The sequence below is a fragment of the Corvus hawaiiensis genome, chromosome 5 (assembly GCF_020740725.1).
Source record: "Corvus hawaiiensis isolate bCorHaw1 chromosome 5, bCorHaw1.pri.cur, whole genome shotgun sequence".
Classification (NCBI taxonomy): Eukaryota; Metazoa; Chordata; class Aves; order Passeriformes; family Corvidae; genus Corvus; species Corvus hawaiiensis.
In genome coordinates this window covers 22,912,802-22,934,439 of record NC_063217.1, presented here as the reverse complement: position 1 = coordinate 22,934,439, position 21,638 = coordinate 22,912,802, and the positions used below count along the sequence as shown (strand labels likewise).

General features: G+C 37.6%; 1 protein-coding gene across 2 annotated transcripts in view; it reads left to right on the top strand.

The window, feature by feature from the left end:
• ARAP2 (ArfGAP with RhoGAP domain, ankyrin repeat and PH domain 2) overlaps nucleotides 1-21,638 on the top strand; it is a 124,532-nt gene that overhangs the window by 24,872 nt on the left and 78,022 nt on the right. For both annotated transcript variants that reach the window (XM_048304942.1, XM_048304943.1), the window contains 2 exons: nucleotides 4,787-4,907; nucleotides 7,582-7,763. In XM_048304942.1, coding sequence (XP_048160899.1) covers nucleotides 4,787-4,907; nucleotides 7,582-7,763 — 303 coding nt within the window. The remainder of the gene's footprint in view (nucleotides 1-4,786; nucleotides 4,908-7,581; nucleotides 7,764-21,638) is intronic.

Sequence of the window (21,638 nt, the reverse complement as noted above, 5' to 3'; positions counted from 1 at the left end):
TCAATAAGAGACCTATAGATGCCTTATGATGGGGTAGGGGTGTAAGAACTGAAGTAGGATGAGACTATTTTCTGAGGGGCTGGGGAACTAAGAACAAGCTCAAAGAATTATTTACATTGATATTTGTGCCTACTGATTGCGAACTTGAAAAAATCTGTTTTTACTTGCTTACTTTACTTCACTTACAGTAGAAATGATTTTGTAGGTGAAGGGAACAATAGAATAATGTTTGGATTGCAGTGACAAAAAATGGAACCCTTTGTGGTATTGATCCCAAGGCTTCAGAGGAGCAGAAAAGCCGGGTTAATCATTAAGAAAGACTTGAGAAAATACAGCAATGGGATTTGCTTAACACTATCTGCAGCATAATTAGGGAAAGAAATGCTAATAAAGAATTTTAAGTCTTGTATCTGCACTGGGGATTCCTGTTCTTTTTTCTTTTTGGAAAGTCACTGAAAATGTTACTTGGAGGTCAATAGTGCTAGAATAGCACTTGTTAGAAATTTGTCATAAGAGATTCCAGAAATCTTTCCTTCTGCTCAAGGGAATGTTTAGTGTGTCACACAATGCATAGGAAGTTAACAACTCTACATCCTCTATTTAAAAGGTCTGTGTGGTCGGGTAGGCTATCAGCAGCTTGGTAAACACTTGAAGCCTCTTTGTCTCACTTTTCCTGGAATCTGAGTCCAAGCCTTGCTCTGGGTATTGAAGGAGATGCTGGTTGGTCTGTGTATACAGTTTGACCAAATCTGAGCATTTGACTTGTTAACTTGGTGAGTCATATACGTGAAGAAAGGTATGTATCTGAGAACTGCAATGCCTGAAGGAAATTCTGGGAACTGAGGATTTGGAGAAACTCAAATTAGCTTGCAGATAGGAGGAAAACACAGTTGTGTACCAGTATTTCTTATTTCTAATATTATTATTATTATTTCTAATAGGATTGTGTTGAGTGAGCAGTGGTGTCACTTGGTAACATGAGTTTTTGGTGCAGTGGTCTCTGCTGGATCATTGTCTCCACACCTTCGCAGTTCATATTTCCTGCGAGATGGAAAATTCCTGCTGTTGCTTGTGTGTTGTTACCCTGACATCATAAATAACTATTTGCAGACCCATCAAGACCTGCATGCAGCTTGAGCTCCTTGCAAGGCCTTGCATGTCCCTCCTCCTGCCTACATAGCTGGCCATTTATGTATTTAAATGGGGAAGTTGTTGTTTTAAATTTAGAACATGATGATGAGTTCTGTCTGTTCTAATCTGTGTTTGTTTTTGGACATTCCTACACAGACAAGCATGTTATAAAAAAGTTGTTATACTTTTGGTTTCACATATCAATTAAAAGTAGTTCTCAGAAGGAAACCAATCTGTACTTGATATTTTTCTTCTTATTACAAGCAGAGAAGGTTAGACTCAGTGGAGCAAAACTGTTTATTTTACCCAGAAACACTACCAATATTAACTAGCTTTATTTGTCATTCAAATTAGGAACTAGAGAGGAGTGAGGTTCTCAAGAAGGTGAAGTGTATTACATGGCTAATGAAGAGTGAAATAATTGGAGAGTAGAGAGGGAAGACACAGAGAATATTATTCCTGAAAATGCCCATATCAATGCTTCTCTGAATGATTCAAACCTTAATTTTATAAATATTTTTCTAACCTTGTTCTAGTTGTTCATCAACTTCTACTTGATAGAGATCTCTTCTTTACTTTGTATCTACATTGAAAAAAAAGATTCAGTTTTTGACAAACAGCATCTGACCTAGGGATGGTTTTGGGTTGAATCTGTGTTGCTCTTATTTCTTCTGTGTTCCTGGTCCTGAGAAAGCTGATGTAGTCAGAGCAACATCCCATGTGGCTTTGTCTCAACAGTGTGGTTAACTGAAGAGGGGAAGGTAATTTGAGAATTTTTTTCAGCTAGCCTATATGCACAAGTTTTGTTTCAAATTTTTTCCAACTTTTGGCAGAACTCTGGTGTTTTACCCTGCACTTTATAATAAGGCAAAATACTGCTGGTTATGTGAACATTTTTTATTTAAAACAGCTTAGCGCCTCTGACAGATCTGTTGGTGATTTAGGAAAAAGACTTGACTCTTCAAGTGGAGAACTTCAATCTTTTGTTGTGTTACAGTACAAGTGAACATTACAAAGGGCAAAATTCACTGCAAAGCAAGTGAATCATTGTCATTCTTGAAGTAGGTCACACTTAATCTGTTGTGAAAGTAAAACCAAAGCAGTCCAAAGTAGTATTTTCCAGGATCCTTTAGGTCAGCTCTGAACCACAACTGTCAAGGAGTGATGTGGGGCTGTATTTGAAAATAAAAGTTTCTGTTAAACCAGCTGATATAAAAAAAAAACCCAACAAAAAATTTTGCTTTCCCTGCTAGAATTTTTTTTTTTTTGTTGGAGCATTTTTAGCAGCTCTAAAACTAGTTTACACCACTCAGAATAAATAGCTGTGAAGTTCTTGGCTGCATTTGTTTGGTTTTGTTTTCTATATTCTTAAATAATTCATCTGATTTCTAGTCTGGAGTATTTCAAAGAGAGATATTGTATCTTGATCTACAAGAGCTTTTTAACAGGCATTATTTTTGCACATGAAAGAAAAGCTGCTGCAGAAGAAAGATTGATAAATTATTATGGTTTAAACTGTTTTTGAAAATGTGTATGCCTTGGAGAACAAAGCTTTAGAAAGGATGATGGATGATTGTTTAAATAGCAAAGCAAAACTATGCTGAGCTTAAAAGGAAATTGACTTTTTTTTTGAGCAAATGAAATAAAATAGTTGTAACTTCCAGCAGTCTGTTATTCTCTTGCAGTAGTACCAAATACAGCCAGTAGATGCCTGCAAACACCATAACATATTTTTAACTGAACACCTACAGAAACAGTATATGTAAAAAGTTTGTTTTACCATTGGAAGGATCAGTAGTTAATTTAATATCAAACCTTATTAACAAATATGTTAAAATCACTCTTTTAACAAATATAGCCATAATAAAAACAGCTCTGCAATTTTATCTATGATCATTCTATTTCTTGTGTGTAACTATAGTAACATGCTTGCTTCTGCTGTATTTCAATATTTCTATTTATTTATGTGCTAAACTACGTTCTCTGACATGTATTAGTACCTCAAAGTGAAATAACATTAGTTTATTAAACTCAGTAAACAAAAAAATGATCCAGTGTATCCTTCCTGCTTCACATTCACCGTGTTCCTCGAGTGCTTGTATGAAGTCTGTTACAATAATTTATACTTTGGGAGGGAATTTATTACAGTACAATTTCTTTATGGGGAGCTGACTCTTGGACTATTACTGTGGCTGAATCATAAATTTTATCAGTATTATCTGAGTTGTCTTGGTCAGAAAATGAATTGATCAAAGCATAGGGGAGACAGGAACAGAATTAATTCTGGAATCTAGAAATCATGCAAATGTGTTTCTGATGAGCTTTACTTCCTGTTAACTCCCACCCCAAACCCATAGGTTAATTAGGTTAAAAGATAAGCTACTTGAAGGAAGTACTTGTAGCAGTTCCGTTTTCCTATCTTGCATTTCTGTTCTGTTCAGTTGTCCTAATACCTAGTTATAAATCTAAAAATGTTGGGAAAATTTGTGCTGACCTAAAATTATTGTGGTTTAACCCCAGCCAGCAACCAAGCCCCATACCCACTCACTCTTCCCCCTATCAGGATGGAGAGAGAATAATAAACATGAGAACTTGTGGGTTGAGATAGAGACACTTTAAGAGGTAAAGCAGAAGCTGCGCACAAGCAAATCAAGGAAGTCATTTACCACTTCCCACGGGCAGGCAGATGTTCTGCCATCCCCAGGAGAGCAGGACTGTATTCTGCTTAATGGTGACTTGAGAAGACAAACTCCATCACTGAACATCCCCCAGCTGTATATACTGAACGTGATGCCATGTGGTATGGAATATCTCTCAGGTCAGCTGGGGCCAGCCGTCCAGGCTGTATCAGCTCCCAGCTTCTTGTGCACTCCCAGCCTCCTCATGGGTGGGGTGGGGTGGGGTGGGGAGAGGAGCAGAAAAGGCTTGGACTCTGTGTCAGCGCTGCTCAGCAATAGCTGAAACACACCTGTGTGGTGAACCCTATTTCTATCTCCAAGCATAGCCCCATGCTAGCTACTATGAAGGAAATTAACTGTATCCCAGCCAAAACCAGCACACACATATAGCAGAAAAACACATACCTGATCCAAGCTAGGGCATTCTTGTTAGCACTGACAGGACTGTATTTTTCCAGTGTGATGCTCTTCTTTGTGTTCGAACTTTGGGATAAATTCAGTGAATTTACTTTTCTTATTGGCTACCCACTGAAGGGGCAAGGTGTGTGGGGAACAACAAAATTGTTTGGAATTCTCTGCCTAGAGAAAGTACAATATTTTTCCCATCATACAAGTATAATAATTATATTTTTAAAATTATTTTTCTCTGTGATAGTAAATGTAATTTCCTTTGACATTAAATTGTAAATGAAAGTGTGATGTTTTGCAATATTAATGTTATGAGACAATTTATGAAGTTGCATCTCATATCTGCACAATCTATCTCATCATGGGATTTTATTCCATTTTGGAGTGTAGTAGAGGTGCACAGATCCAGAAGAGTGAAGTTGGTGATAGGTAGGTAGTGAAGGGGTTCACTTATTAATGCACTTCTATTAAGTGTGGTGAACTTCCTAAACATCATGACAAGTAGTATTACCTCAAAAAGATTTAACATTCCATGAGAATTAAATATTTTGACTGCCTTTTTATTACAGGAAGTGTTCTCAAAGGGAATAATACTGCTCTCTGCAATAGCAACAGTAAGAGTTCACGGGGAGAATAAGTTTGAAGTTGTCACATCCCATAGGACTTTTGTTTTCCGTGTGGATAAAGAAGGTAAGTAGAAGATGCATAATTCTAAAAATTGCTAAAAAGCCATGTAATCACTGTTGATAAATTCTGTTTGTGAAATATAACTTGTGATATTATGAGAAATATTTCTGGAATCCAGTTGGGTTAAGCTCATAAAGTGAAACTTGAGATAACTCCAAGCTTTGTAAGAACAATGGAAATTGTTGGGGAATGGCTTTTTCAAATACCAAAATGAGAAGACTATTTTCCCAGTTCTTCTTCCTCCTCCCCCATCCTTCCCAAGGATTAATTTGTCTGGACATTTCTCAATTCTCACTAGCAGCTCTTACAGCCTGTGTGCTCTCAGACATCTCTGAGTCACCACTTGATAAAAAATTGACAAAGAGGCAATGAACGATGGCTGGGATGTGCTGCTGTGATCAAAGGAAATCCAAGGTTTTCTGTCCTATACAGTATTTTAAGGCATGTATTGATAGAGATTACAAATGTAAATTGTAGCAAGGAAGTTAGTATGCCTTCTGGTGGAGTGCTTTATCAACCTACAGCTGTAATATGTGGAATCGATATCAGTGCATGTATGATTTATTTATGGAAACAATCAAATAAAAATGAATGCCTAGCAAGGAAGAGTTGTGCAATATGTATTTACAGCAGTACATGCCAGAGCCATTATAGCTAAGGGTCTCTCAGCATTTCCATTATCAAATCCCATTTTTATGGGTTATAGCTTGGTTGTAAACATTTGCTGCAGGCTGTAACAGGAGTGCAGCATCGGTGAACAAATCCTTCTTCTCAGGTTTGGCTCAGATAATTTCAGTCATTTTTATGCTCTTAGCTGAGTTTAAAAGTATGTATTTCTTCATTATTTTTGCATTTCTCTTCCAAATTTATTTTAAATTTTTTTCATAAATTAGAATATAACTATCTTGGTGCAATACACTTTGTAGGGTTGCGATTTGTTTTATGGGCCTTTGCCTTGGATACTATAAAAATGTTAAAAACTTGTACTGTCTTGTAAAATATATTCAGAGCAACCACTTTTTATACATGAAATTCCATTTTCATATAGTATATAACCATATTTGCATATAGTAACCTGTCTGTAAAGCTGTTCACTTAAGGTTAGAAATGCTTATTGTATAAGGAATTTGGTCCTTCCTGTATGCAGAAGTGGATGATGTATTCCCGGTAAAGTGTGTAAATAACCCTGTTTGATTTCTGTTACGTGCTAAAAAATGAAACTGTTACTTGATGCTCCACTGATGACTTCAGTGGATTTCTGGTTGGGAATTGTTCTGGGACTACTCAAAGGGTACTTAACTTCTTTCAAAGATTTTGAAATGGAGACTTTCATATGTATTTTGAGATACCAGAAATGCATTACTTTTGGATGGATTTAAATATCTGGAGGGAAAAGCAGTATATATAATTGTTTGGAAAGTTTAGGGGCTTTTGGGGACAAAATAAATAACTAAACAAGGGAGAGCAGTGAATTAGAGCATAGCTTGCTCTGATGCAGTGAGATTTTGTTTCACTGGAGTGAAATACCATTGGAAAAAACCACTTCTAGAGTAATTTGATGCCCTCTGCTATACTAAAGTACTTTGAAAAGATTACTGGATTATTTCAAGAGAGCACATATGTATTTTAAAGCAAAATTTTTTACAGGAACACTTGGATCACATTCCCTGTGCTAATTTGTCAGGCTGCTATCTTCCTTTTCTACAAAGTATTTTATGACACCTAAATTTGTGTATTTGTTCCTTTATGTTGCACACATGCCATTTATGAAGTAAGCATGTTATTATTTCAATGGTGCTCTCTTCAGTCCTCCGCGCTAATTTTACCACCTTTACACATACTGTGTATAGAACTTTCAATCCCTACCTGTCCCCGCTAGCTCCCCCCCCCAATGTATTTTGTGATCTGACTCTTTCAGAGCAAACACTTGAAATATTCATGATATTCCAATTGTATAAGGCAAATCTAATTCATTCAGACTACTCAGCATTAAAGTATATTGATCTTAGTCCAGTGAAATGTCTGAACATAGTGAATGAGACTGAGTGAAACTTTATTACTTCACCTCATTGTGTTCATGTATTTGTAAGATGTTACATTAATAATGCATGCAAAGATACTCAAACATGCATTTTCTTGATTACTCAGTACCCTTGACAATATCAAGCTTAACCACCACACCTTAATGGAATAGATTGTAAACTACCAAGTGTTTTTTCTTAAAAGCATGGCCAAGCATGGAACAGCACTGGTGATGGTTTGCCTTTTCAGTGATGGACGATATTTAGGCTCCCTGTTTCTGCTTACATAACTGCTATAATTCTTTCCCATTGATCTGGCTTCCAGAAGGTGAACATGCCACCTCAGTCTTCGAGCTGTCTGGAATAAAGTATCTTAGAACTAGCAGTCATGATTTTAAGAATCTTGATCATCAGTTTGTTTGGATTGGTGTGTTGATTATTGGGAGTTAATTGAATGGCTGTCCTTCTAACACCTCCACTGATACAGGTTCTCATTATTTTTATTTACACCTCCTCCTCAACGTGGATGTTCTCTCTTATTTGGCATAGTTATACCATCAACCAACATAGCAACAACATTGGGAAAACCAATGTGTCGAGAAGAATGAAGCTGCTGCTTAACTAAGTGACTTTGACCAATTTTTTTTCTTGTTTAGAAGAAAGAAATGACTGGGTTAATACGATGCTCAATGCCTTGAAATTGCAGTCTGATAATAACTGTCAGTCTCGAACTTCTGTCACTCCTGAAAAAAGTGGATATCTTGAGCTGAAAGGATACAAAACCAAAATCTTTATTCTGCTTCAGGGGAGTACTGTATGGATCTGCAAAAATGAGCAGGTAAATTTTTCATGTGTTTTTTTTTGTGAATGAAAGCTTATAAAAATGGTTTAACTAGTGAGTTGGAAATTGATGGCTCTTTGTGAATAGGTGCATTTCAATATAAATGCATATCTCTTTATATGTAGTACTTTATTGCTGCAATTCTCAGAAGGCTTCACAAAGCAGGCAAAGAATCATTATGTCTGTTGTACAATAGAAAAAAGTGAATATATAGTGAGGTGAAGTGAAAAGCTCTGTGTCACAACATGTTAGTGTCAGGGCTGGGATTAATTCACTCTTAAAATGCGGGCCATAAGCACTCAACTTAATCAGAAGGCTTATTTTGTGCACTGGTTTCAGTGTTCTATAATACACTGCTCTGGAAAGTGTGCCATACAGAAGCGCAAAGATCACTGTGGTATTTAACTGATACTTCAGGGAAATGTTAAAAATTGATGTTCTTTTTGTTTCCAAGAATAGAGATTGGCCAGATTCTGTTGTGCACTGTAGTATTTTAAACAAATCCAGTATTAAAAAATGTGAAGTAGTCCTATCATTTCACCTTCCAAAATCTAGGGCTTTTAGTTTTGTTTTGGGCAGGACTATATGATAACATGAAGTGGAACTCTGTAGGATGCCATAGGCAGGGAATAAATGGGGATAGTTGGGTTCAATGAATGATCGTGTGAACTAGTGGAAGAGAAATCTATTGCAGGACATTAAATGGCAGGCTATTTCTTTGTGAGGCAATTGATTACCCACAAGTAGCTGAAACCTGGGATGGCATTGGGGGAGGTATTTTTACATGCTTACCTTATTCTGTTTCTTCCAAAGTTGTATACAGGCAAATCCCTGTCTCAAATGTGAATGATCTCTTTTGGAATTGATCTCACTTCCTCTCCTGTTATCCTCTTTGTGAAATTATTTAGGTATGCTTGAGGGTCCACAAAATATTTGATATTGCATCTTACCATTCTTTCCCAGGGTATGGCAGGAAATTTGAGACTGAGAAAGACCTGTTTTTCTTTCTACTTACTGTATTCCAAGGAAGTTTTACTTGTTAGGTACATTCTTTGAGGTCAGTCAACAGCCAGCTAATCAAGAATGTTGTATTGGGTTTGCATGGCAAACCCAAGGAGGGAGGACCAGCAGAGACAAAGTATGATGAACTGACCACAACCTCTATTCCCCATCCTCCTAAGCTGCTGAATGGGGAGGAGGCAGAGAAAATAAGGAGCAAAGTTAAGACCAGGAAGAAGGGAGGGGTGGGAGAAAGGTATTTTAAGTTTTCAAGTTATTTCTTATTATCCTACTCTGGTTTGATCGGTAATATAAAGTAAAGATTAAACTGATTTGCCGAAGTTGAGTCTGTTTTGCCCATGACAGTAATTGGTGGGTGAGCTCTCCCTGTCCTTACCTCGTCCCTAAATACTTTTGTTATATTTTCTCTCCCCTGTCCAGGGGAGGGGGGGAGTGATAGAGCAGCTTTGGTGGGCATCTGGCATCCCATCCAGGATCACCACAAACATGATACAGTTTATGGATTTATGCTGTTCTGTAGCTATAACAAAACTCCACAAATGATTTAGATATGTAATATGATACCAAAAGTCTATTTGCTATGTGTCATTTGAATTTAAGCCCTCAGCATATGTTTTGCCGAATGAGTATCAAGGAGAGAAATTGGTCTTCATAGCTGAGCACAGTACTCTTTATCTGTACGGAAATCCTCAGGCCTGATTATTGTAATGAATGGGTGACCTGTCCATTAGTATGGTTATTGAAGTTTATGGCTCATCTTTAAGGAGGAACAAAACCAAGATGCAAACATCACCCCTCCTTTCTGAGACCCTGTATTTCAGTGAGGTTCTCTTGCAGTTAGAAAAAAAGAAGTCAACCAACTTTACAGTTGTTGCTTGTGAGACTCACACTGTGCTGCAATGCTCAGTATTACTCTTCTGTCATGGCATTTCCAGGTATTTTATCAGTGAGGATCTATGGAAAACATTCTCATCAATGAAAATGTTTTTGTGGATGTTTATTGCTAACGAGCCACTTTTCCTTTCAGAACTCATGCCTTTTGAATCTTATGCCCCTGAATATTTTTGAGTGGTCCTTATGGATCTTCTGAGCTTTTTGATTGAGGAGCAAAGATATCCAGACTTGTGGAGGAATGTCTCCTCCAGAGTGGTAGGTCACTTGGAACTAGTTATGTCCCTCTTGACAGCGGCAGTAGCAGGCATCAAATTTTTGCTTTTTTCTTTCATTCTTACTCTGCTTGAATATAACTATTGGGAGCATTGTTCTTGCCTCACGTAGTGCTTTAAACTTTCTCTGTTGATATGGGGCACTACCAGCTCTGCCCACTGTGCTGAGTCAGTTTTTCTGACTGTATGTTGATACAAAACAGAGCCATTTGCTGTTTAAGGGTTCTTGATTGCTCTTTTCTGCATTTTCAGAGTGCAGATTATATGATTCAGATACTCTAAGACTGCTCCCCTCCCCTTTTTTTTTTACAGATTTTTTAAAATTATTTTTTGTGTTTGTGCACGTGTGTTGGTTCTATTGCTTGTGCAGTTGTGTATCTGCAGTTGTATCTGCTCTGCCCTTTCAGCATCAGGGATTTCAGAATTGCTTTAGCTGATCATGAAGGCATGCCCTTATACAGCCCTTTTACTAGATATTTATTCCCTTCTACTACATGGATGCTCTGCAAAGATCACTGACTGCAGTGAAGCAGAAGGCGAACCAAAATCAAACCCTGAAACAGAATGGTTAGACGTGCTGCCAGCCTGTCAACTCCTCCAGTGTGTATGAATATTGCAAACAATATTGGTGCAAAACCAGCTTCTTCCCAAAGCTTATTTATCTAACCCCCAGAAAATTCAAATGGTCTGAAGATGTTTCTTTTCAGATTCTCCATTTGAACAATATCCTTTCTTCATGCAATTTCTGGATGTTTGTGAGTAAGAAGAAATAGCTTCTGTCTTTAGGCTGTCAAAGTCTGCAATTCATTGGCTACCTCTTGTGTTTTAATTTCAAGTGGGAAACAATGATTTTTACTGCAGTCCTCTAGAAAACCATCACAATACAGCACTAATCCATTAGAGAGCACTGTTGACCTAAAAATCTTTCCCTGTCTCAAGTTTGCAGTTGAGCCAGTAATTATCAGGCAAATCTGTCCAGGGATGTCCTCAAATCCTGTTCATATTGGAATTCACATCCATACTAGACTCCCGGAGAGCCTTAGAGGGGTTTATTATAACTGCAGTACTAAAAGACACCTATTTAGCCTTCTTACAATGTTGAAATGAGATTGGATTGAGCTGATTCATTGATTTCTAATAAACTCGATAGAGGAGAGTCTGCTGTTACTTTAAAGAAAAATTTCTTCAGTGTTAAAAGTGGAGAAGATCCTAAGCCAAATGCCAAATCGTAACATAACCACCATGAACTTTGTGAAGTTCAGATTGAGATTAGAACATCATGTCTCAGGCCCTTTTCTAGTTAAAAAGTGATTGGTTTAGCTTGAACTTCTGGCAGTGATATAGCTAGTACAAAACCATAAATTTCTTTGACTCATGTAGTGTAAATTTCTTAAACTTCCTCTGTGAGCAAAAGTGAAAAGTAAGTCATACAGAATCAATTTGTTCAACCTGCAGCTTGCTGAAATTCCCATTTCTGTTTCAAAGTCATTCGTGCTTAAATAAAAGCATGTAATCTGATTGTTCATGGCAATTCAAACATTGGCTTGAAATGTCAGTCTGCTGTGGTGCTGCCAGTGATAAGCTTCCCACTGTTACCCTCAGAAGGGTTCTGACAGATGCTTGTCTGGTTTGCTTGTATATATCCCCATTGTTAGGCTATATTTAAGATTTACTGGTATCAAAAGTCAGGGAGGGCCTAGATATCGCAGTGTTTGTGCTAGAATTTGGCTTTGAAAAGAGAAATCAGGATCTTCTTGTTACTGCTTTGTGTGGTTAGATGTATTTACCTGGGATATTAGAGGAAATTTGCAAAATATGAAGACAGAGGACTGGTATGGCTGTGTGCCATAATAATTTGTGACATGTTTTCTCCATGCCTGACTTGAAGGTAAAGCTAGAATGGTGATGAGTATTCTCTCTGTTATGTATAAACAATAATATACATCACTTATTAAAACCTCTTGTTTCATTTTGGCTCAATGTTCCTATTGATTTCAGAGGGTGTTTTGTTTTGTCAAAGATTGAAATGATTTGCTCTGTGGCAGATGGAAATGTTTATTCATATTGAATGAACCAGTAACGGTGCCTAGTAATTTTCATTTCCTCTGTAATGCTAATGGTGCATTTAAAGCAAAACTGGACAACACCAAAAGATGTATTACAAAAAAGGATATTAAATAGGCAGAAGATGGCAAAGGGTGGGATAATGTAGAGAACTGATACAAGGATAGCTGAAAGGACAAGCCAAAGGTGATGCTTGAGATTGGCATCTTGAAAGAGGGGAAGTGATGTGATGTCAGTGGAAGGAAGCAGGAGGGATGTCTGCATGAGTCTCTGTCTGCATAAGATCAGAGATAAGTTCTTATCTCTGCTCAGAAACACAGGCTTAAAGGGGAGTGTTTTTGAGCAATCTGGTCTAGTGAGAGATGCCCTTGTTGGATACATGTTTCAGGGGGATTGGATTAGATGATCTTTAAGGGTCCCCTCTAACCCAAAACATTCTATGATACTGTGAAATACAGTGCCACAGACAATGTGGCTGGGATTCAGGGGCGGACTTGTATATATTGGTATGTATTGGGGTGTGGCAGTGGAAGGAGGAATTATTGAGAATGAGAAAACAAGAAGTACAATCCTTGTACTTGTGTTTCTCCTGTTCCCTATCCTCATCTCCCCTGCCCCAAGAACATCTGTGCTTTTAGAGATTTTGTGATGAAAAACTGTCAGTTGTAATAACTGGGAAACTCTAAAGGAACAGTGCTGTACTTGATTGCTAGTGCAGACCGTGATCAAACATGGTTACAAACATACAGCTGAGCTTGTCCTGGAATGGCTTCAATAGGTGGAGGTAACAGAAAAACAAAAGAACATTTGCTCCTTGTTGTTTGATTTATGTAGGCTTTGTTCTTCCTTCATAGCAATACAAATCTGTACCAAATGTTAAAAAGCAAAAACAGAATAACCCAAAAATATACCAAATACATTGGAGGGGGAAAGACTAATATGAAGAAGTATTTTAAGACAAAATATACTGATACATTGGCGACTTGTAGCGGAATGATCCAGCCTCTTTTAAATATAGTTGTTTGCATCAAGCTGTAGTTAGAATGATAGATTAAGGTCATATCCCTAATTTTCCAGCAGTTCTTTGCAAGAAATTCATTACAATTTTCCACACTCAAAAGCATAGCAATGATCAATTGCTGTGCATGACATAAGAAACAACTGAACAGGAAATAACTTGAATTGCGTAAGGAAGCTTTAAAGCTTTCATTTTTCTTGTTATAATGCAAAATGAATATTACAAGAAATCATGTTGAGTGGGAAAAGGTTTGTTGTTGTTACTGCAATTACTTCTTCAGTTTTAAATTTAATTGCAAGCCTACTTCAAAAAAGATTAAAAAATAGATTTAAAATAATATGCTGCTAAAGTGGCTCAATCAGAGAAGAAAAATGTGTCAATGACCACCTTTACAGGGAAGATCTGCATTTAACATTCAAAAATAATTTTGTGTGATGTTGTTCTAGGTTGTGGAAAATATTATTGAAGAACACTGAGAAGGGCATAAACAGGACTTCTATTAAAAAAAAAAAGATTTAAGAGTTAGTGTTACGTTCTTCTACATGCAGCTAAACTTTGAGGATTTTTCCTGTTCATTTGTTTTTATGCTATTAAGATCTCACTGAGATGTAAGTACACCTAAAGCAGTCATGAAACATGGTAAAAAGCCTAATGCTTCCACAATGATAAACAGCTTCCTGATTAATCTGATTTGGAGTAAAGTTGTCAGTTTTTCAGTATTGCTCTGTCAAGCTTTATAGATGAATAATACATATATAGCCAGCTACCTTAATCACTTAAAAATTAACAGTGAAGAAGAGTGGGATATTTTTGAATATCATGAAGATTTTACATAGTGGCAGAGCACATGCAAAAGCAATTGAAGCTGGTTTTAGGTCTACTTGCCATAAGGCTATAACACTATTAATGCAGTGTTGGGGAAATCCATTTGCTTCTAAGAGTACTGGAATTTCCTGAGACCGTTGTCCATCACTATGTATGTTCCTTGTTTTTAAGAACTACTAGCTTGGCTTCAAATTCCATAGTAACATAATGTATTGGATCAAAAGCCCAGAAGAAGGAACCAGAGCATTGTTATGGCAACTTCCTTTTACAGTTGTAGACCAGGTCTGCATTTATTTTTTTATTTTAAATCACATGAAAAAGTTATTTCTGCATTCACTTAATCTGAAATGTTGTATAGTCACCATATACATATCTGTATACTGTAAATAACGAAGTGCTGATACTGGGGGATGTCCTGACCCAGATATAGCACCTTGCACTTGGTCTCATTAAACCTCATGAGGTTCCCATGCGCCCACTTCTCGCATTTGTCCATCTGTCTCATTAATGAGGATATTAAGTAACACTGGTCCCAATACAGACCCCTGAGGGTCACCATTTGTCACTAATATCCAATGGATGTCTGAGCCATTGACCACTACCCTCTTGATGTGACTTTCCAACCAATTCCTTATCCACTGAACTGTCCACTCATCAAATCACGCTCTCTGCAATTTAGAGAGAAGGATGTTGTGGGGGACTGTGCAAAAGGTTTTACAGAAGCTCAGAAAAATGACATCTGATGCTCTACCAATGTAGTCATTCCCTCATAGAGGGCCCCTAGGTTACTTAGGCAAGACTTTCCCTTGATGAAGGCAAGTTGGCTGTCTCAAATCTCAATCTTCTCCTCATCTGTTGTCACCAGACTTCCATGATAGTGTATGTTAATTCCATGTATAATTAGTTAAAAATACCATAATATGCTATTGCAAATTTTTGTTTAGTATATAACTTCTGTTACCAATTTGCCAGGTTTGAAATCCATTACAACTCAATTAAGTAGATGTGGTTTCTGAATTCAGTCCTGTTTCTGAATACTTCCTGTGGCATAGCTCAGACAAGTAATGTCACAAAAGGATATTTTTCTCTTTTGGTACATTGCCTACATGATAAAGAACTAAATTGTATGGATATCTGTTATGATCCGGTTTAAACCCAGAAAAGCAAAGCAAGCGAAGTCTCTGTGCATAAACTGGAAAGAACTTAGAAGGTTCAAAATGTTTCCAGAAATGAGATTAAAACCAAACGAGGTTAGATGTTGATGCCAAATAATTGATGTATTTTATTTAATAATAAAAGAGGCAAAGAGAAGGGAAGGGAAAAGAAAGAAAGAAAGGAATGGAAAAAAGAAGCGTGCATGGGGGGTGGGGGAACAGGGAGAGGTGACAGGGGTTAGGTGGAAGCATATCACCCGTCCGAGGGTCCCAATGATGTCTCGTTGCTCCCCTCCACCTGGTCTTTGGGTGGTGAGGGTCCCCCGTCGCCGCTGTGGCCACGCCACCACACTCCACCACACCATGCGCTGGAGAGTACAGAATCCCATGGAGTAATAAATGCTTTGGGCCAGATAGGAACGCCCATGTGTCTCCCTTTGAAGGGGCTGGCTTGACACACTGTCCCTTGCAACACTGAGGGTCTGTTGCATCATCTCTGGTGCAGGGTCTGGGGACCCCTTTGAGGGGGGCCCCTGTGATAGGCCATGTCACCCCTTCTGCTGTGGATAAGCTTCCCCCCCCTTGGTGCAGGGGCCCCTCAGCTGGGCTCCTCTGCACAGTGGAGGATGGGCAGTCACTGCACTTCTGACCAGAGGTTTTTTCCAAGATACCCAAAGCCTCTCCTCCCCCCACCCTTTGGTGTGAGGGTCTGTTCGAGCCTGGCAGCTGATAGCCCTGGGGCTGTGGTCCTCACCTTGGAGGTGTTAAGCCTGTGTTTTGTGAATGTCCCCAGCCCTGAGTTGTTACTTTATCTTCATCAGCGAGCAGTGCAAGGCCTAAATCAGGGCCCCATTCAGGGTGCAGTAGTCTTCTTTGCAGCTTTTGTAATACAGTTTTAAAAGTCTTTAAAGAAAATATTTAAGTCATAAACTATAATATTTCAGTCTGACAATATCCTTCTGTGAAAGGTAACAGGTGGGGCTATTCTTTTTTCCAGTCTGAAGTGGAAAAGCAGTATTGCTGAAGACTAGGATTTGCCTAATCTATGACAAGTATCATCAGATGAGCACTGGCAGTCATTTTATGATGATTAAAATTTTCTCCTTGGTTGCAAAACTAAATAACTCCTGCACCAGCAGGAGACCAAAGAGTATGTCTGCAATTCATTAACGTGCCTTGTAGCTGACACTGTAATGTTTAGAACTCCAAGCACTTAAAAGGAAGTGATTGATCATAATGCATTTAGCTTGCAATAACTGATCGTGCAGGAAATGCATAAAAGAAAAATAAAGAAAACAGTTTTGCCATTCATGGATTTCTGTAGTTACTCAGTGGCGATTTTCAAGATTGGGCGGTCTTACTTCAATCTCTGTTGGAGTTCATCAGGGTAAGGACCATTGCAACTTGTTGAAAATACCCAGAATTTGTAGTACCCCCCTCTCTTTTTTCCTCTTCATACTTTGTCAGCTCCCACCCCTTTTTGTACAAATGCTTAACTCAGCAGTAGACACTTGCGGCAAAACGGTTCTTTTCCGCACAGCATGGGCTGGAAGTGGGAAGAGTAGCTTTGATGGCAGTGCACAGAGAGCAGGTTGGAGTTGCTATTGGACTACTAAAATAATTAGGCCATTGGAGTTTTCATTAGTTATGTAAAGTGGATGGTTTAAAATAAGAATTATAGAGATGATCTACTAAGATAAGTACTAAGATAAATACTAAGATACTTTAAAATAAAATACTAAGATCTTTAAAATCACTGTTGCTCAAGTGACATTTTAATTTTTTTGAGCCATAAATATTTTATTTTTCTTCATCTGTGCTGGATTCTTTATGTTGTTTGGAGCAGTATGGTATTGCTTAGGTAGTAAAAAACTATTATTTTCTCTACTCCACTATCTTATATCTACAAATTTTATTCTAAATAAATGAGCCATCCTTATAGCCAAAGGAGGAGAGTTTATGATTTACAGCTTAGTATGAATGTGGGGAATACCCCAGTGTGCTTTCTCAGCAATAATTTCTGTCCCTTGTTAATAAATTGCTAGGCCAACAAATTTGAACTTAATCAACTCAGACTGAATTCTTACTGCATGAAACACTTCAATGTCATGGTTATTAAATTAAATTCTCCCTCTCAAATATTTTGTGTACAAAATAACATCTTCTTAGAGATGGCATGTTTTAAATCTCATTCATTAAAAATCAGTATCTTAGAGATATTTCCAGAAAACTTCACTCAAAAGTTATTTCAATCTCAGCATGTAGGTCAGGACCCCTCAGAGATCCATCAGAATGATTGACTGATACCTAACACTTTTAAAGAAACGTGAAAAATGTTGCATGCACTGAAGATCAGGAAAAAAATCAAGCTTTATTACCTTTGCTTAAGATGGAAGGTTGTCAAAACAATTGGCAATGGGCGGCCAGAGAACCATGTGAACAGGCCTGGACAATGGTTGAAAGAAAAATATATTCAGGAATATATATGGAAAGCAATAATTCAGGAAAGAAAATGTAGAAATAATCTTGTTTGTATTGTGAGTCATGCCTGGTGACATACATTAGTATGTTTCGAGCATTTCAAACAACTTTTATTTGGTTTGGCTTGTTTTTCTTGGTTCTTCTTTTCCTTTTGGTAGACCTTTTTATCATACTTCTGTAGCATTTTCAATAAAATTACTTTGGAAAAAAAGCTGAGCCTGATAATGCAATGGCTGACAAGTGTGTTTTACTCATCGAGATAAACTCTTTCATTATTGACTTTGCTAATCCTTTTGGGGATTCTGGTATGTAATATTTAATTATTATATCAGATTGATTATATGTCCATTTCTTGTTTAAGGTGAGTTAGGCTATTAAAAAAAAGTACAAAAAACTCCTGCTGCTGTCGGATATGACTCTATTTCAGTTATTGCAAAATTGCTTGTCTTGTACCAGCCAATGTTTCCAAATTGTAGAGGTTTCTATGCTCTGCAGGGATGCAGAGAGGAGTCTATATCCACTAATACTGCATTTGTCCACATTTATCCTCGTCTGTGGTTTAAGTCCAGTATGCAGACCTGTGTTAGAGATACATGAGTGAGGTTTAAGAAAGGTTTGAAGCAGAGTGGCTGCATTGGTATAATAAATATGGCTTTGTGTCCTGTTTCCTGGTTCACGATCAGCCTGTCTGTCACTTATTTGAGAGGCTCTGCAGGATGTTGTATGTATGATGCTTTTTCCAGCTGAGAGGTGTTATTCCTTGCCATGGGGTCATAAAGAAGTTCAAAGGCAGATAAAATGACAGCAGTCAGCAACAGCAGCTCAGTTCCTGCAACACAGGAGTAATTGCAGCCCATTATTACAATTGACTCTCGCTTCTTTCCCCTGAAGGAACTGAGCAGCTGCCAATTTACTGGGCTACAAGAAAACTGATGAGACAGGAGATGGGGGTCATAACAAAAGTTGAGAAACTGATCAAGGCAAAATTCATTAGTCCTGAGTAGCTGTAAGAGAAGAGAATGAGAGAGGGCTGTGGCTGGTCATCGCCGATGCCCATGTGGGAGATGGACTCTGACTTCCAGGCTGGTTTGTTTCACCTTGCACTTCTTTTCACAAAGAGAAGCAAAGGGGATTCTACAATCTTTCATCTTATTTTGTAAAAAAAAACCCAACCATGCAGAAGAGGGCAGGAACCTCTTTATGGAACTTACCGAGAAAGGGTTTATTTTGGCCTGAATAAGTACAGCAATTGTTTTTTTTTTGTGTGCTGCAGCTAAAAAAGGGATGATCTATAACTTGTTTGGTTTTATTTAACAACAGTGTGCAGTTGGATGATCCTTAGGTACTTGCTTATGGTAAATATGTACCATTAGCAGTGTGAAACTTGTGTGTCTTTGTTGGTGTTCTCAGCAACAAATGCTAATGTAGAGTGTTATATGTAGAAATGAAAGGGTTACATCTACACAAACTGTGTTTCAGACTCTGTTTCTTCATCCTTCTCTCACTGATGTGGTATGGAATATCAGAGACACATCTCTTAATATATGCAAGTGGACATGTAGGGGAATTTTACAGGAAGAAGAAAAAGTACAGGTTAATAGAGTGCACTGTAGATACAAAACCAGAGGGTGTTATCACTGTTCTGCGTGATTCTGTGGTGCTGTTCAGGTCTTCTAATTGTGCAGGTCTTTTATCCTCACACCTAAATTTCATTCTCCTGTACTGCATGTGCATGAAGAGGCATGTGCAGTTTTGTTGCAGCTGCTTGTCCTTCTAAATAGGAAAGTTAGGGATGCATTGCATTTTCAGTATATATGGGGCCATTTAAGGAAAACTGTTTCTTGTAGGATCTATTCACAGATACCTGGGGTGAATCTCCATCTCTCTGAATGTCAGTTGGAGCTTTGCCATTTATGTCAATTGCCAGTTTTTTCATTTTAGTGCAGTATTTTCCTTCATTCCTGAATTCTTCTTCATCCTAGTTTCTGAAATGACATGTTCATGCTGAGAAAATATACCTTCTGTAACTTCAGCATGTTTGCAGATTGCAGCTGCCTACTCTTACTAATATAGAAGGGTTTTTTGGTAGATTTCCTGTTCTTAAAAATTACTGTAGCATGTTACAACCCTGCCCACCCACAAATGGTACAAAATGCTGATGCTGGGTTTCCGAATATCCTAAATGGGAGTGATTTTGTAATTCTCGTTCTATTTTTACTATTTGTGAGATTCTCTTTCATGTGTTATCTTGATCAAGTCTTTGCAATTTTGATGCAACTTGTGTGTGATGAGATGCATCTGCAGAGTTTCAGTTATGAGCCAGAACAGCATTTTTATCACTGTGCTTCCCCATGACATGAAGTGGCTTCAGTTTGCTGGTGTCTAGGTCAGGATGTTGCTGTACAATCAGCCTGTAAATCAGTGCTTCCCTGTTTGCTGGTCACTTTCCGTGAGCAAATTGCCACTACAGGTGCTGCTCTTCACTAACCACTGATTTGTAAGGCATCTTGACTAATCTTAACATAGCAATATGTGCATATTTCAAAAATTATTTTTTTTAATTACTGCATGATCTTGAAGGCTATTCTAGCACAACATTCAGGAAAGAAATAAATAGTAATCTAGGCCTGTTGCCCCTCCCCAAGAATGTGATCTGAGACATGAGTTAGCATTGCTGTTGACAAGTTTTGCTTTTCCAGTTGCTCATTAAATTCAGGTGAGTGAGATTTATTTCTTGCTTGTAAGGATTTGGGCATGAGTGAGAGACTCAAGAAGTGAAAGGAATGTAGTAGACAGGTAGAATCATTATGCTACAAGGGAGCCATGTATCTGTAGCTTATTGTGGGTCCTAAAAGACCTTCCTGTACTGTTCAGTGGGTGACAACAGGAAACTTAAGAAACAAACAGAAGATAAATGTGTAAATGGATATAATTTGTTAAAGATTTAATTTTTAGTGTTCTTTCTATTAACTAGCTGTCGAGATAGTAACATAGAGTATAAAGGTTATTTAAAAGAAGTATGTGAACGGCTTTTTTTTTTCAAAGATTTTGGTTTGTTTTTAACTTCTAATTTGTTTTAGTACCTTTTTTAGAGAATGGTTGCTCCATGTTTTCACAGATAATTTGTACTTTCTGTTAGATATTAGCCTTTGCTCCTCATTAGCAGAAAATAATTTCATTGAAAGCTTGAATTTATTTTTACGTAAGGTGCTTCTAGCTCATAATTTGTGATGGGAGGCAATATTCATAAAATATTTAGATTACATTCATTATGACAAAGGCATTTTGTTTGTTTATAAGGGTATATTAATTCTACATACAGTTCTGAAACATGAGTATAGTGCAGATATTTTAGAGCTGGATTCTTCTTTAGCTGTGGCAGTTGCCCATCTTAGCTTTGATCATTGTAAAATCAAAATTAAAAAAAAATAATCACTAAAATCAAATGGCAATGGCTTTTGCATGAACTCATAATAAAACTTATTTACAATGGATTTACTAGGAATTCAGTAATCTCTGTAAGTATTTAATACCATAACCATTTCAGTATTTAAGTAGTGAAAAGTAGATTGCTTGTTTGTAAATGTTATTGATTCTTGAAACTGTCTTTTATATATTTATTTTTATACAAACTTTTTTTTATGTGAAATCACTACCTTCGTGACACAAAGCCTAGGCAAGTGTGAAAGGGAATAGCTGCTAAGCAGTAGCTGTGTGTGTCCATTAGTGATTTTGCTTTACAAAAATTCAAAACCGTTTCTCTGCATTTATCTGCTATTTTCATCTTTGTTTGTCACATAAAGACAAATTAGTATGATTGAATCTAAAGCCAGCAGACAAAAATACTTTCTTTATAAAAAAACCCACAGAAACCCATCCCTCAAAACAAACAAACAAAACCCCAAACCCAGCTCACTCTATATTTGGCTGAATTAGATGTAAGGAGGATGTCTTCCCAGGAGAGATCATGCTGAAATGACCGAGTGGGTTAGGAAAGATTTGTGCTCATAAAAAGCTGCGGTGCAGCGTTGCTGTTGTCACAGCATCAGCCCTCTCTTGGTCCAGGCACAGATGAATGTATGGCAAAACTGTTGGTGCCGCTGTCACTTCACTTTTTTAGGATAAGTATTACAGAAGTAGGAGG